Source organism: Phalaenopsis equestris, unplaced genomic scaffold, assembly GCF_001263595.1.
Source record: "Phalaenopsis equestris unplaced genomic scaffold, ASM126359v1 Scaffold000237, whole genome shotgun sequence".
NCBI lineage: Eukaryota > Viridiplantae > Streptophyta > Magnoliopsida > Asparagales > Orchidaceae > Phalaenopsis > Phalaenopsis equestris.
Window position 1 is genome coordinate 84310 of NW_018164679.1, and position 15240 is coordinate 99549.

The 15240-nt window shown below is 35.6% G+C and overlaps 1 protein-coding gene across 3 annotated transcripts in view; it reads right to left on the minus strand.

Annotated features, from left to right (window-relative positions):
• The window catches only part of LOC110023961 (phosphatidate cytidylyltransferase 4, chloroplastic-like), a 59946-nt gene extending 52821 nt beyond the window's left edge, over window positions 1–7125 (minus strand). For all 3 annotated transcript variants that reach the window (XR_002293949.1, XR_002293950.1, XM_020723634.1), the window contains exons 1-3: window positions 6777–7125; window positions 6406–6686; window positions 4407–4597 (exon numbers count right to left, since the gene is read on the minus strand). Coding sequence is in view for 1 of the 3 variants with exons in the window: in XM_020723634.1 (XP_020579293.1) it covers window positions 4407–4597; window positions 6406–6686; window positions 6777–7043 (739 nt within the window). In the remaining 2 variants the exon portion in view is untranslated. The remainder of the gene's footprint in view (window positions 1–4406; window positions 4598–6405; window positions 6687–6776) is intronic.
• Between the last annotated feature and the right edge of the window lie 8115 nt (window positions 7126–15240).

A 15240-nucleotide genomic window follows, 5' to 3' on the forward strand; every position in this document is an offset into this window, starting at 1 on the left:
CAGTCCAATTTGTCATCGGAGGTCATCCGGAGAAGTTCGCATTTTCATCCGTCATTTAGGCTTATTGAAGTTCGATTTCGTGCAATTTTGTGAATTTTGTGTATTTTGTGTGTGTATATGACGAAAAAATCGTGACGATGTTTTCCTAAAGCTTGAAGTCCTATTGGGAACTTTTCCCTTGAGTCTTCACAAAATAGCCCATAACTGCTCGTTCATAAGATGATGGTCTTGTGCCATAAATGTTAGACATCAAAGAAAAATAGGAAGTGGCTGGAATTTCTAAAAGGGTGGGTCTCAATTCTAGTTTTTCTAGGATGGTCAGTAGGAATTCCTAGAGCTAAATCCTAGAAAAAGAAATGACCTCAAAAATGAGGTCAACAGCAGGTCGTCTCTCCAGCCCGACGACGTCTGTCTGGTCGCATTATCCGAAAACAACAACGACGTCTGTCCGCTCGCACCCAGCCTTTTCCTTTTCCTTTTCCTTCTCCTTTTCTGATTGCCTCGTCGGCGTTTGCAGAAAGCTCGCAAAACGTCATCTTTCGTTCCTAATACAAGGTTTGGTTACGTCATTTGTCCTCGCACTTCGTCTCCTTCCTCGGGTCGCAGATTGATGCGGCTCTCCACGCCGCTCCAGACTCTGGTCGTGGTCATCTTGCCTGGTGGAGATGACATCGACGCTCCGTTCCTATGTAACTGCCCTTGCCGGCGACAATCTTAATCTTACTCAAGCCCTTATTTCAGGTTTTGAGCCTGGTTTTGGTATCGGTAAATCCTGTATTGTTCCACAATCCTTTCACAAGGCTCTTCAAGGTGCTGGTAATTACATTTTCATTAAAAAGCTTGGTAAAAAAATAAAAAGCCTGCTCTTTTTTCTCTCTGAGGTTGAAACTAATACTTTTGCGTCTTCTTGGCATTTTGCTCTAGCTGGGAAATCTATTTATGGTCACCCTAAACTTGAGATCATTCGGAAAGATTTTGATGCTATAAAGCTATCGGGTAGTTGGAATATTGGCTTACTTGACGGTCGACATATACTTATTCAACTATCTCACGATGCGGATTACACTCATATTTTTTTCTCGAAAGGTAAGCAAGGTTGACAACCGTTTTATGAAAATCCTGAAGTGGACTGTCGACTTTGATCCAAAAGCGGAGTCTCATATCATTCCTGTTTGGATAAAGTTTCTAGGGTTAAAACTACACGTGTTTAACTTAGAAATTCTCTAATCTTTAGCAACTGCTTACGGTAAGCCTCTCAAGGTTGATAGTCCTACGCTTGTTGTCACCAGACTCTCTGTGGCTTGTGTGTTAGTTGAGAGAGATATCACCCAACTAGCTCCAGATGAGGTATGGAATGGATCGACTCACAACGGTATTAGCAAAATGTTGAAATAGAACCACACCCTCATTATTGCTCTCATTGTAGTATGTTTGGTCACACTTCTACTATTTGTTATCGTTTGCATCCTCATCTAAGGTTGGATATTGCTAAAAATCAGCAACCTGTTCAAAAATTTATTCATACTGGATTGGGGGTGGACGTCTTGCCACCTACCATCCCTGCTGAGGAGGTGCAACCCGACCCTCTTTCCAACACCGCAGACACTGATCTTGATGAGAAATTTTCTGATCACCCTCCTATTCAAACCCTTATTGTCTCAGATGAAAAACAACATACCCAAGCCGTACTACCCCTAGATGCTCCCTCTTTTGAACATTCTTTTCCAGCTGATGGATAGAAGCATGGTACCCTGGAATCTCATGAAACATCTTCTCATACTACTAGTACTGGGATTAAGGCTTTGTTGTTGTTCACTCATTGTTATTGAAGAAGACTCACTTACATGACAAGACACACGAGAGTGCTCATTTGATCCAATAAAAGATCAGTCGGTACAACAAGTAGACGCTTCCGATGTTCAACAATCTACACATGTCTGACACACTTTAAATTAATTCACTGATCAGATGAATCAGTCTTCGGATGAAGAATGTCAAGTCTATTCCAGGAGGAAGAAAAAGAATGGAGGTCGACTTGAGCTCAGAAATTTATTGGACGATATATTGGTTACTACTGGCAATGGTACTCATCTTACCAATTTGTTAGCTGACTCCTTCCTAGAACTAGAGACAGAGGCAGAGCAAAATTTGGTCGTTCTCTAGCTACTCTGATACTACGTGTTTTGACACTTTCGGTTTTGAGGCTCTCATGTATTTTTCTGTATTTTTTTTTATCTGGAACCATTTGCATGTGGTGTTTACCGTGTGGGTAGGGTGTCATGCTTGGGCCCTCTGATACAATCTATATGTATCTTTATTTTCTTTTAATATATTAGTCCTTGGGTTTTCTCAAAAAAAAAATTATATATATATATATATATATGTATGCATGCATGCATGCATAAACAACATATATAAGATATCAAATATATTTTTATTTCATATAAAACACAAACAAAACAAAATAAAAACAAAAACAAAAGATGATCACAAATACTCACTTAGAAATGTTTGGTAAGGGCATAAGTTAAGCTAGCTCAACCAAGTCAGCTAAGCAAACCGGTTAAACCATTTGGTAGATTTAAAATAAAGATAAGCAAATGTAAAGTAAGAAAATATGATAAAGTTATTTGGTTACAGGAAGAAAGGGGATTTATTTGGCTTAATTTGAGTAAATATTACGCTCTAATAAGATAGGATGTGAAAGGATCAATGAATGAAACGAATAAATAAATAAAAATGTAATAGGACAAGCTAGATTTTGTAATAGCCTATAATCTTATAATAATAAATACAGTTTTAAGCAATGAGAAGTGCACTTAATAACTTTCAAAAGTGGAGCTACTTAATCACAAATAGACTTCCATTTACTTGAAAAGAATGAAAACATTGATGAGATTATATCTGACCACACAAAAAATAATAACAGTTATGAATGTAAAAAGAATATAAAAAAACTTTAGAAACAAATAAAATTTTCATTAAAAGATGCTAGAATTTCAAAGATGAAAAGCTTAATGACTTTCACAATAATATGCTACGAGAGGTCAATTGGAATTCATTAACCGAGCAAAACCAAAATTGTGATAAGATGACTATTTTCATTAGAACGATCATGGTACATCGTAGAATGTAGAAACAAATAGATTGTGCATCAGTTAAGAGACTTAGTGATATAGTGAGATGGTACGGAAAGTAATAAAAGAAAAAAATAGCATTTAAAGAGTGGGAAAAAAAAATATTATTGAGGCATATTATAATTATATAAAATCTAGAAGTCTTTCAAAGAGGATAGTGATTAAATTAAGAAAATACATTTAGTTATGATTATATATAAAGCTTAAGATTAAGGAAAGAGAAAATGAGCATATATGAAATAGTTAACATAAGAGATAACATCTAGAGCAATCGGTAAAGAAAATTTCATTAAAAATAAACATAAGTAGATCTTAGCTAAAGAAAATTCATCAAAGGAATATGAAAATGCTAACTCCCAATTTAAGGAAGCACTTATTATAATGGAATATATGATAAACTAACTTAAAAAATGAAAGTGAGAGCCAAGCTTACTTTATATAAGAAAATTCCATTGGTTTGTAAAAAGAAGATGCCTAATGTCAACATATGTCAATCGAGGCTATTCTAAAAGCAAATGATTTCCTTTCTTTTTCTTTATTTGTTTTCATTTCGTTTCATATCAAATGATTCTTTCTTATGACCTTTTATAAATAAAAAATTTGTGTTTTTGAAGTTTAGCCCATTAATTTGCATTATAAATAGGTGTCTTTTGCCCTCCGAAGTAGATTAAGTTTGTGATGTAGTATTTAGTAAGAGTGTGATTGGTGCTTCCAAAGTGAGCTTCCAACTTTCAACTTGTAAGTTTTTCTTATAAATAAAAGCTTGCTTTGTTAGATATCTTAATGTATTTTATTTTATTGTTCTAGTTATTTATAAATAAAAACTTTTTTGGTTGGATTGTAAGGGTGGATCGGCTAGTTTATCACAATCTCAAATTCTAAAGATCTTGTGTTTGTTTGAGACTTTAGGAGCCTTTAAACGATGAACTTATTAGTACAACTAATGCTATGAATACTCGCGGTTGATTTTTTTTATTTTTTGATATTTGATGTTTGTGGCTTCTTATGGTGCTTTGGTGCACGCTTCTTTATAGGTATTATGTGTTGCTTTGTTCTACAGTTTATCTTAGCATTTACATGTAATTTAATTGTTAAAATGTTTGATTTAATAATAATAATAATACTAATAATAATAATATATTATTATTATTATTATTAGTATTATTAACAAATCAAACATTTTAACAATTAATAAAACAACAATAGAAATTAACTGAGCCATTATTCCATTTAATAAAAATAGATCAACGTGAAAGCATAAAAACTTACCTGTATGCAATGCAGGGGCCGCCAGACCACAACGAAGCTTAACCCAGAAACAAGGAAGATATGCACAATAGAACAATCCAAACATGGTACTACTTAGTTGAGAAAATCGAGGAATTGCTCTCTGACAAATCAACGCCATTGCAACTAAGAATGCAGAAGATGTCACAGATACATCTATGTGACCAAAATACCTAGAAATTTGATAGAGAAAAAACATTAAGAAGAAATATTTTGAAAGACACCAATTGGGGGAACTTGCAAAAGGAAATTATACACCAACAGCAAATATTATTAGTAGGATGTATGGAGAAGTGCAGTCCATTTGGTGGCTATGTGATACATATCCAACCAATCCATATGCCAATAAATCACTTCATTTATAAACATGCCCATTCTATATTTTTAATTAGATATTTTTGAAAATATGAATGAATTCGAGCTCTTATTTGCAACAAAAATATACAAAATTTATCAGTAGTTCTGCGAAATATCACACTTTTGCCTTTTGGGAGCATATTATATCGCCCAACCAAAATTGACAAGATGAGAATGAAAGATAACTCTTTATTCATGTAGACATGTGTTTCAAATCAATCACAATTAAAATTTGAAGGTCTATTTCAGACATCATTTACCTGCATAGTTTTATGAAACAATGCAACAATCTTATATTGATTTGTTTAGCTCTCAAATTCTGAGAAAATTATGAAAAGCGAGAAATGAGTCTTACCACTTGAGCATTTTAGAACTGTCATTCATTGTGTCTAATTTTTTCGATAAAATTTTAGTTATATGTTTTCACCAAAATTGTATGGGATATAAATCAATTATGCCCTAGCTTTCTCGTATAGCTCCTCTTATGTTTATGACTCAAAGCTCTACTAAAAACTCTATCAGCACCTCCACAGACACCCATCCCTCTCTTTCTCTCCCTTGAGATGCTCTAATGATGACAAAAAAAAAGGTCCAACACCTTCCTTATAGTTTCAACTCGAATCTCCAATAGTAGTGTCTTATCAACACAACTTAAACTCTAGTGACGCATTTCAAGGACTCAAATTTTTTATGACAACAATAATAGAGAATCCTTTTGTACATGGAGCAAGGTGTGGCAATAATATTCATATCATTTCCTCAAATTCCAAATTAATGTTTCAATGCGAGCTTACTTTTTAAATTCAAATTACTAGCTTTTCTTGAACATTGAATTAATTTTGAGGGAAAGGCAAAATTACATATTTTAAATCATTTACTACTGAAAAATAAAATTTAAAAACTATATTTTCATTAAGTTGTAAATATTTTTGAATTATCAAATTTATCAAATTTTTGGCTTTCTATTTCAAAAAAAAAGTAATTTTGGTTATTATTAACATTGCTTTATGAGCATTAATGAGCATAAAGGCATCTATGTTATTAATACAGATGCAATAGTAGCATAAAAACCTAAACAACAACATTTAAATTTCTATTTAAATAGAACAACCTGATAAATAGATTTCCAAACAACAACAACCGCTTTAGCAAAATGTTTTCCTATAAAAATTTTAAAACTAACATTACATAAAATAATAATTGCCCCAATCAAACCCTTATATTCATCAATTGCCTCCAAATATGTAATGCAGTGCTGACTTCCCAATTGTCTATTGAGTAAGCATCTTGTTTATGTTTATGAACCTTAAATAGAATGATTTACCTAGTTTTTATAAACTGAAATTCAAAAATAACAGTTTCACAAATTGCAGCTACCAAAAGTTCAGTTCTCCTTATATTATGCAAAAACTTGTTAAAAAAATTTATATTTTTAAATTAATTTCGTATTAGCCCTCAAACGCTCGAATTTCATTGCTAACTTTACCATTGCTATATCAATAAGGCACTTCAAAAGTATTTGGAAAATTTACAAAATGGTTCATATATTGTGGTTAATATTTTTTTTTTTTTTTTTTTTTTTTTTTTGCTATTGCATGTCATTATATAGAAACCAGAAACTGACGCTGTGAGCACAGGCATCAAAGCACAGATAACCGAGCAAGTTCTTGACACATATCTGGGAGGCGGCGTCATCCCGGCAGCGATCCCCTGGCTTCTCACCAGCTCGAAGTACTCACGAGCAGCAGCAAATACAGCAACAGCCACAACAGCAGTGAAAACCCACCCTCCAGCCACCACAACGCCGCCACCTCCAATCCCAATAGCGAGCCCGGAAAACACTCGCTTACGTAGTTGGCCTCCATCCTTCTGCTGCTCCGGCTCGATGATCAATGCCTCCGCCGCCTGTATATAACCCAAATCACAACCCTAATACCAACTCCTGTAGGAAAATAAGGAAGAAGAGAACGCAATGATTGAAGGAAAAGAGAATGCCTCAATTGTCACAGGTTTGTGCTTGTTGGAATCCAATTGGTTACCACCGGCGGAAGAGACGAATGCGGAGTAAAAGCGGCGGGAGCGGAGTAGGGAAGGGTGAAGGTGGCGCGCCGAGGGGAAACGAGCGAAGACGAGGGCTTTTGCGGCGGCACGTCGATGATGGGGGCAGAGTGAGAGGGTAAAGAATGCGCAGCGATCAAGCTCAAGGACTGTGGCAAACGGCATGGAAACTGGATCGCCGGCGGCGAACCAGAATGGCGGCATAGATGACGACGAACGGCGCGAAGCGGAGACGGTTTCGGTTTGGTCGAAGCAAAGTAGACCGACACGGGGGCTTTTATTCCTAATTTCGGGGCATTACATAGTAACACTATTTTTATTTTTAAAGAGTCAAAAATATATTTTCATTATATTGAATCTATATTTTAAAAATGTGTCTATACGACTCTAAAGAGGTCTAATGGTACCGAGTCTGCCAGATGACCGCAGGTCTGTAACATGACTAAAAGGTTGTCATACAATCAAAGGGTTGCAAGATGACCGGAGGTCTTTGGGAGGGTTGCAAGATGACCGGAGGTCTATGGGAGGTTTGCCAGAAAAAGACCGAAGGTCAGTTAGATGACCGGAAGTCAATTAGGAGACCAGAGGGCTGCTAGATGATGTAGGTCTGCCAGCCAACCGAAAGAGAATCCGACAAAGGTCCAGTACCCTTAGAATTTCACAAGTATCAATGTGAGACTCCCTCAAAAACTCCCCCAAAGATCTTCAAAAATCGCCAATAAACAAGCAAGCTGATTGGCTACCTAAAGGCCAACTGACTACCCGCTCTCGAAAGCCTGCTCTCGAAGCTGGCAGGCTTTCAAGAGCAATGGCAACCGATTTCCAGATAAGATAACCAACCGACTCGAAGACCTGCCGACCAAAATGTCCAAGTACAAAAAAAGATTCTAAAATTTGTTACAAATACAAAATGCACGAAAAAAGACAATAATGTTTTATAACGCCCTTATTAAAGTAAGGACAAATATATACTTGACCCTTTTTCTTCTATAAATAGGAGGTCCAAAGCATGTATGTGTAACTTTTTGCCTCTCTAGGCTTCGACCTCTTTAGTCTCCTCTCTAGACCCACTCTTGTAGGGGGAAATCTTTCTCCTTTTCTGTCTTTTGTAACCCTCTGTTATAATATATAAAACAGGTTACAGAGCTCGCAAATACTTCGTTTTCTCATACGTGGCAAGTCTCTACATGCTCTTTCATTCGTTTTTTCTTTTTTGTCTCTCTCTCACTTCTCCCTCAAGCTACATATCAATTTGATCCTTGAGTATGCCTCACAAGACAAATCTAGATTCAACATCATAAAAATTGCAGTGAGCATGAAGCATGCTGCTAATAAGAAAGGAAGCGAGACCAATGAGAAGAAATGCACCTCAGAGACCTTCTTAACAAGGATCCCACTAAGAAGTTCATCTAACAACAAATCCAGAGCCCAAAATGTCATTTATATTGTCTTCCTAAGGGCTTTGGCTAGAAGGCGAGTATCACAAAATGGATAGCGGGCCAACAGTCAAAACAACCGACCAACCATACCTATGTATTGCTTGGACAATTTCAGGTGGCTGACACCTTGCCCAACAAGTAAATGTAGTATTATTTTAAAACTTATCTTATGTTATGACACAAATTTCTCTAACCCTAGTCCATTTGACATTTGGGGGACTTAAATCAAAGAAGCAATACCAATAGCATCCTCAAAGAGGTCTGGTCAACTAAATAGGCCACAACACTCCCACATCGTAACTCTTAGTCTTGAAGCTTAGATTAGATAAAGCTCTAGAAGTGGTTCCCTGCCCAGTAGCGACAAGCTTCACAAAGAGTACGACGCAAATCACCCTAATAGCGAGTCTCGACGGTTACCCCCACAAAGGCAGCGACAAGATCAGCCTAAATCCTAACGAAATGTGAGTCCCATTCTAGTCGATAATTCGATCATGCAACTAAGAAATTGAAAAATGTAAGATGCGAGTCTGACAACAATACCATAAAATAATAAAAGTGACTACATTGACGTTATAAACATATGATCGGCATCCTAACAGCATATCTAACCCACAACGCGAAGCATCAAAAAGTCAGTCACAAAGCTCAACATAAACGTAGCACTAGAGATGGTTTACTGCCTATTAGAGACAAGCTCCATGAAGGATACAGTGAAAATCACCCCAGTAACAATTCTCGATTATCACTGCGAAGGCATCGACAAGATCCACCGAAGTCCTGGTGAGAGTTGTGGGCTAACCGAGGCAACAAATTGGACCAAGTAAAAGAGACAAGCCGCGTAAGACTTGTGTTGAGTAGTGACATATCAAATAATGACCAACCATATTTCTGAAGGTCCAAGTTATCAAATAAAACCAACACTCATCACCAAGCAATTATCACAAAAAAAAAAAAAATTGCAGTAGAGGTAAAATGCTAAAATAAATGCGAAAAACAACCAAAACCTTCACTTTATTTCCTATTCGAGAAAGTTACTAATTTTTTTTTATGCATTATCTTACATGCAAAAAGAGCAAAATAAAGATATTTTCATAGTGATAGATGTGGTTGACTCAGGGTCAGTCAGCCGATTGAAAGTTAGTTAGATGACTGAAAGATTAGCTCAATTGATTAAAAGACTGAATAACAAACATTCAAGCCATGATAGTTGATAGAAAACATTATGAGACCAGCTCGAAGCCAAAAATACTGAGTGCAAAAAGATGTCAAAACCGAGTAGTTATCATTAGTGAGTAAATGAAAAATATGATCACATTTTTTCTTTAAGAAAATCTCATTCTTATCGCAACTTCTTCTCTAAAAAGTAAAAGAATTTGGGAACTTAATTTGTACACTAAATATGTGCTCATGTTGATCCTAAACATATCTAACATTACTGAAGGTCTGCTAGATGACAGATGATCGACGGGTTGTCAAACAACCAAAGATCTACTAAATAATCGGAGGGCTATCAGACGTCAGAAGGTTTGTTAGATGACTAAAGGGCTACAAGAAGACCACCAAAGGTCTGTTGGAAGATTACCAAAGGTATGTCAAATGATCGAAGGTCTTTCAGACAATCCAAGGTCTGTCAGAAAATCGGAGGTTTGTCAGACAACCGCAGGTCAGCCAGACAACTCAAGGGCTATCAAACGACCGGAGGGCTGCCAAACAATTGGAGGTCTACTAGACGATCAGAGGGCAGCGAGAAGACCGAAGGGAAGCCAGAAAATCAAAAGTTCATCCAGGCCGACTAGAAATAGACATCCACACCAACGACCAGACAAAGGTCTAATACCCCCTGAAATCTCACAGGCATCAATGTGAGGCTCTTTCAAAATCTCCCCCAAAGATCTCCAGAAATCACCAAAGAACAAGCAAGCCGACCAACTACCATAAGGGCGACCGACTATGGATCTCAAAGCTGATCAGCTTCTCAGAGAAAAGGCCAACTGATATCCTGATAAGATAGTTGACTGACTCGAGGACCTACAGACCAAAAGATCCATGTAGATGCCAAAATCTACAAATATGAAAAGACATGACAAAAGACAATAATGTTCTGTAACAATCCTATTAAAGCAAGGGCAAACATGTATTTTTTTACATTTTGGCCCTTTATCTTCTATAAATAAGGATTCTATTGCATGTATGAGAGACTTTTTTCCTCTAGAGTTTGGCCTCTTTAGACTCTTCTTAAGATCCACCCTTATAGAGAGATCTCTCTCTCCCCTTCTCTCTCTTTTGTAACCAAAGTTACAATATATAAATGCGTTACATAGTCAGGGAATGCCCTATTTGCCTCCACGTGGGAAGTCTGTATGTACTCATTCATTCTTTCTTCTTCTCAGACTCTACACTTCTCCCCCAAGGTTTCTACTGCTCCGATCCTAGGGCATGCCTCACAAGACAAATATAGATTCACCACCGTGAAACACATCTCAAGAGAATAAATCATAAGAAATGAGAAATAGAAATAGATTGACAGAGAGGGGTGCACAATAAATGAACAATAATACGTCGTGTGTATTATTCCTTTTCACATAAATTGATCTCTTTATTTATAGAATAAATGGTACAATATGTGATATTACATTTCTGCCTCTACTTTAATGGGGTTTTACAGGGCATTCTAGATATTTTACATTAATGAGTCTATTACTCGGTTGTCATATGGCTCAGTCCATTAGGCTAGCACGACTTTGGCTCAATAAGACTGATTTGGTCGACTAGGTTGAGTCAGTACAATCAGTCGACTGATCTTGATTAACTTCGGGTCAGCATGACTGACTTGGTCCACTAAACTTTGTAAGTTGATCTATCTAGTGTGTCTGTTGGATCTCGATCCTTGGATGAAAAACTCATGTCGGTAGAACGAGTCTAGCCTATCGAGTAGATTGTAAATCATTGCAACAAAATAGATAGCCTATTATTTGAAGAGGGAGTCAATTGTGATGATTGTGAGGCTCTATTGTGTTATCAATTCTTTGGCCCTGATGAAGAACCTCATGAATGTCCATGGGACTATTCGTCATGCCGATGAACTGGATTCTTTTCTTGGGGTAGATCTACCGAGAGGTAGGTCATGCTTTTCCTTGGCCTTCTGGTAGCTGTTAGCACGGATGCTTGTTTATCTTGCTCTAGTCCGATCGATTCAAACTCAGATCATTCTTTTAGGTAGGCTAGCATTCATCCTTTTGCCCGGATGACTGCATTCAAGGACTATTTGGAATATTTGTCTTGCTCTAGTCCGATCGATTCAAACTCAGATCATTATTTTAGCTAGGCTAGCATTCATCCTTTTGCCTGGATGACTGCATTCAAGGACTATTTGGAATATTTGCAGTTGTTTGAAGATTGAAGAAGTTGGTTTGGAGCTATTTGAGAAAAATTTGTTGTTGCTAATAAAAAAAAAAAATGAAAAAGTCAGACTACAACTTTCTAGAAGCTAACGTAAGTAGCCATAAATGGTGGGAAATCATAGCTTTTAGCAGCATTTTTTTAGAACGTAGATAAAAAATAGTTTATCAAATAGAAAAAATTGAGGTGCGACACCACACCACCGCCGCATGATCACCCTAAACGCACCCTCAATGAGATAAATGAGACTCTTGGTCTCTTGTCGTTGAGTCCTCCTTTGTTGTATTTTCTTATTTCTAGACCATTGCATCTCCTCAAGATCTACTCTGGCACATTCTTGATATACACATACATAAATAAGGTGATTTGCATGATAAAATTAAAATTTACACCCATGTGATATATAGTTAAATTGAATTTGAGAAACTCTATTTTATTGATTCATTTTAAGCACTTCATTTAAATAACTTATTCTAATCACCCATTAGCTAACATTATTCCCTCCTAAGAGGTCATCCCTTCTTAATGACCTTCCTTCTGAACTTTTCTCGCTCAAAAACTTATCCTTTGAATTTTCTTTCTTAGTAAGCTTTTATGATTCAAAATGGATAAATTTATTTCTTGAGAAGTAATTACTCTCGACAACTTATCCCAAGATGTTTTTTCTAGTAACCTCTTTTGATCAACTAACAACTTTATTGTTAGGGAAGTTGTCACATTTTATAAATTATTATTAAGAGGTTTTTCTTCATGATCAAATTTAGTCAAAACTTGCCTAGCTCCATTTATCCCTTGATGCGAGCATTCTCAAAAACCTGCTCCCAAGAATTATACCATCCTTGATAAATTAACATAAGAATTCAGCTTTCTCAATGTGTATTATGTTCTTTTGACTAATGTCATCCTTACTCGAGAGCTCAAGTATATTGGTAAACTCATATTGAGAGTTCACCCTTCTATAAGCGATTTCATTCATTTCCTTCTTAGGAAGTTAATCGCTTGTTATTAAACTTATAACCATAACTATCTATTATACTTGTCATTATCTCAAACATCATTTGAACTAGGCTAATGTTATCATATAATTTGATATATATGCAATTTAATTTGTTCAATAGAAATCTCTTAGAAGCAAAAATCAAGCATGTTAAAAGTGTTCATGAATTAAATCAAAATTAAATGCCAAACTATTAAGAGTACATTAAATTCCCATGCCAACAAATCAAGCTTCAATAATAATAAATTATTTATTTTTAATTTTTTACGTGACAAGTCATTATATAAAAATATCATTGAAGTTTAATATATAAAGCATTCATAAAGTATTCATAAAATGTTCATAAGAAAAAAACATTATAAGCTCTCAATTGAACTCAAAAGGTGTTTATTTTTAATAGTTTGAGGTAGTATATCCCAACCTTTGTGGTATGCAATGCATATAGTTATTAAATACTTGGTAGAGCGACTATGGCCCTAAATCTAATAAAATACTCAACCAAGTTAATGATGCCTTTGAAAGAGTTAAGTTGAGGAACATTAAGCAGGATTAGCAATGCCTCTGTTTGGAGCAGTTGCATCTTATTTAAAAGTTGTTGTGCAGCAACTATGGCAGGAAGCTGTTGTAGATAAGCTGAATTTCTGTTTTTTTTATTTTTGAAATAGCTATAGCACGGCTGTTTCTGAACAAATAATATTTTTGTCTTTGTACTATAAAAGTTGTTGTGCAGCAACTATGGCAGGAAGCTGCTGTAGATAAGCTGAATTTCTGTTTTTTTTTTATTTTGAAATAGCTATAGCACGGCTATTTCTGAACAAATGATATTTTTGTCTTTGTACTGTAGTGTTGTTTATAACAGAACTATTCATACTAGCACATTCCATACTTGAAAACAAATATACGGTTTGAACATTATAAAATAAAAATAGACACCTCATTAAACAGTTAGTAGCACGACAATCAAAATTTAAAAAAAAACTTTTAGCTATTAACATAACAATTAATAATATAATAATATTATTTTTAAAATTCACTTGATTAATGTGTCAAGAGATAATTCATCCTCCAATGAAACTCTCCACGCCTAACCACTATTGGCAGTGGAATTCTCCAACCCATCCGCTCACCTAAAGAAGTTACAACATTCTGCTCTTCTCTTCGAACAGCTGTAAAATAGTCTCTGGCAGCTATGTTGTTGTCGTGAAGTAAACCTGGAACATTGTAGTCTGCAGCAGCAGTACAAAGCTTTAGAGGTGTTGAACAGCCTCGAGCTCATCTTTTCTGAAGGCTTAAAACCACAAAACAAAGACATTTGGGTGCAATATCGTGAAAATGAATAATAAAAGTAATCAATTAAAGTTTTATGCAGGTGTGAGGTCTTAGAGAACACAATATATAAACCAATGAATCTATCACTACAAGAAGATAACATAACTTTTAAAAAAAGTCCCTTGGTGTCTTTAAGCCACGTAGTACCGAGCTCTTGTGTGTCACGTATATATATCACCAAAAAGGGGTCATCTAAAAGAATCTCAAAAGCAATATAACAGAAAATGAAGTGGGACTTGGTTCCCTCAATTGGAATTTCACATGTGACAAGTACTAATAGTGACATATAGGTTATTCAGAAGAACCCTTAAGATCGAATGTCACATCATAGACCTCCAAAACTAATAAAAAAACATGCAATAAAATTTATATACAGTTGCCTCATCGGTCATTTAAGTGGGGAAGAATACATGCAAAAGAGCGAGAAATAGAATTAATATTCAAAATATAGATAATTGGATAAGACATCAATATAATAAACAATAAAAGTTTTCACCCAACATTGAAAATAAAGTAGCTATAAAAAAATATAATTGGTTCATTCAACAACCAACAATGACATCTATAATCCGCTCTCTTAGCTTTATCATCTCCTATGCACCTTCCCCATCCTAGGTGCAACTCTCAGGTAATTCATCCTCTCACTGTGATGAAGATTGTCTTAGGCGATTTTCAATTGCTTCAGTAGAGACATGTTAATGATCCTCATCAACCATGCTGAAAGCATCGTCACTGCACAAGGGATGTTGTCGTATATAGTTGTGGAGAGTCATGGTGACCACCACAATTTGCACTTTCTTAGAAAACAGATATGTCGGCATATCCAACAGTATGACTCATTTTTTCTTCCACACTCTAAATGTTTTTTCAATAAGACCGCGTAAGAATGAGTATCTCTTGTTAAACATTTATTTCCTACCATGAACGACATTATTAGCCCCTTCAAAGTCGAGAATGTGATATTTGGTATTCGAAAATGACTTTGGATACCCTCTTTGTAAAAGATATCTAACATTGACCAAATAACGATTATCTGTCACAAAAACAATAATTAGTATTACATTGAAAATATATCTAATTAGGGTTTATGGTGAAACAAACTTGGAGTGGGTGAGAAAAGCTGTAATTCTTATTTCTTGTGACAAATTTGAATATACGATTGTCGTGTGCACTGTATTTCCGATCAATCATAACAAAAGTAAGGTACATGTTGAAATCACATACAATCATTACATTT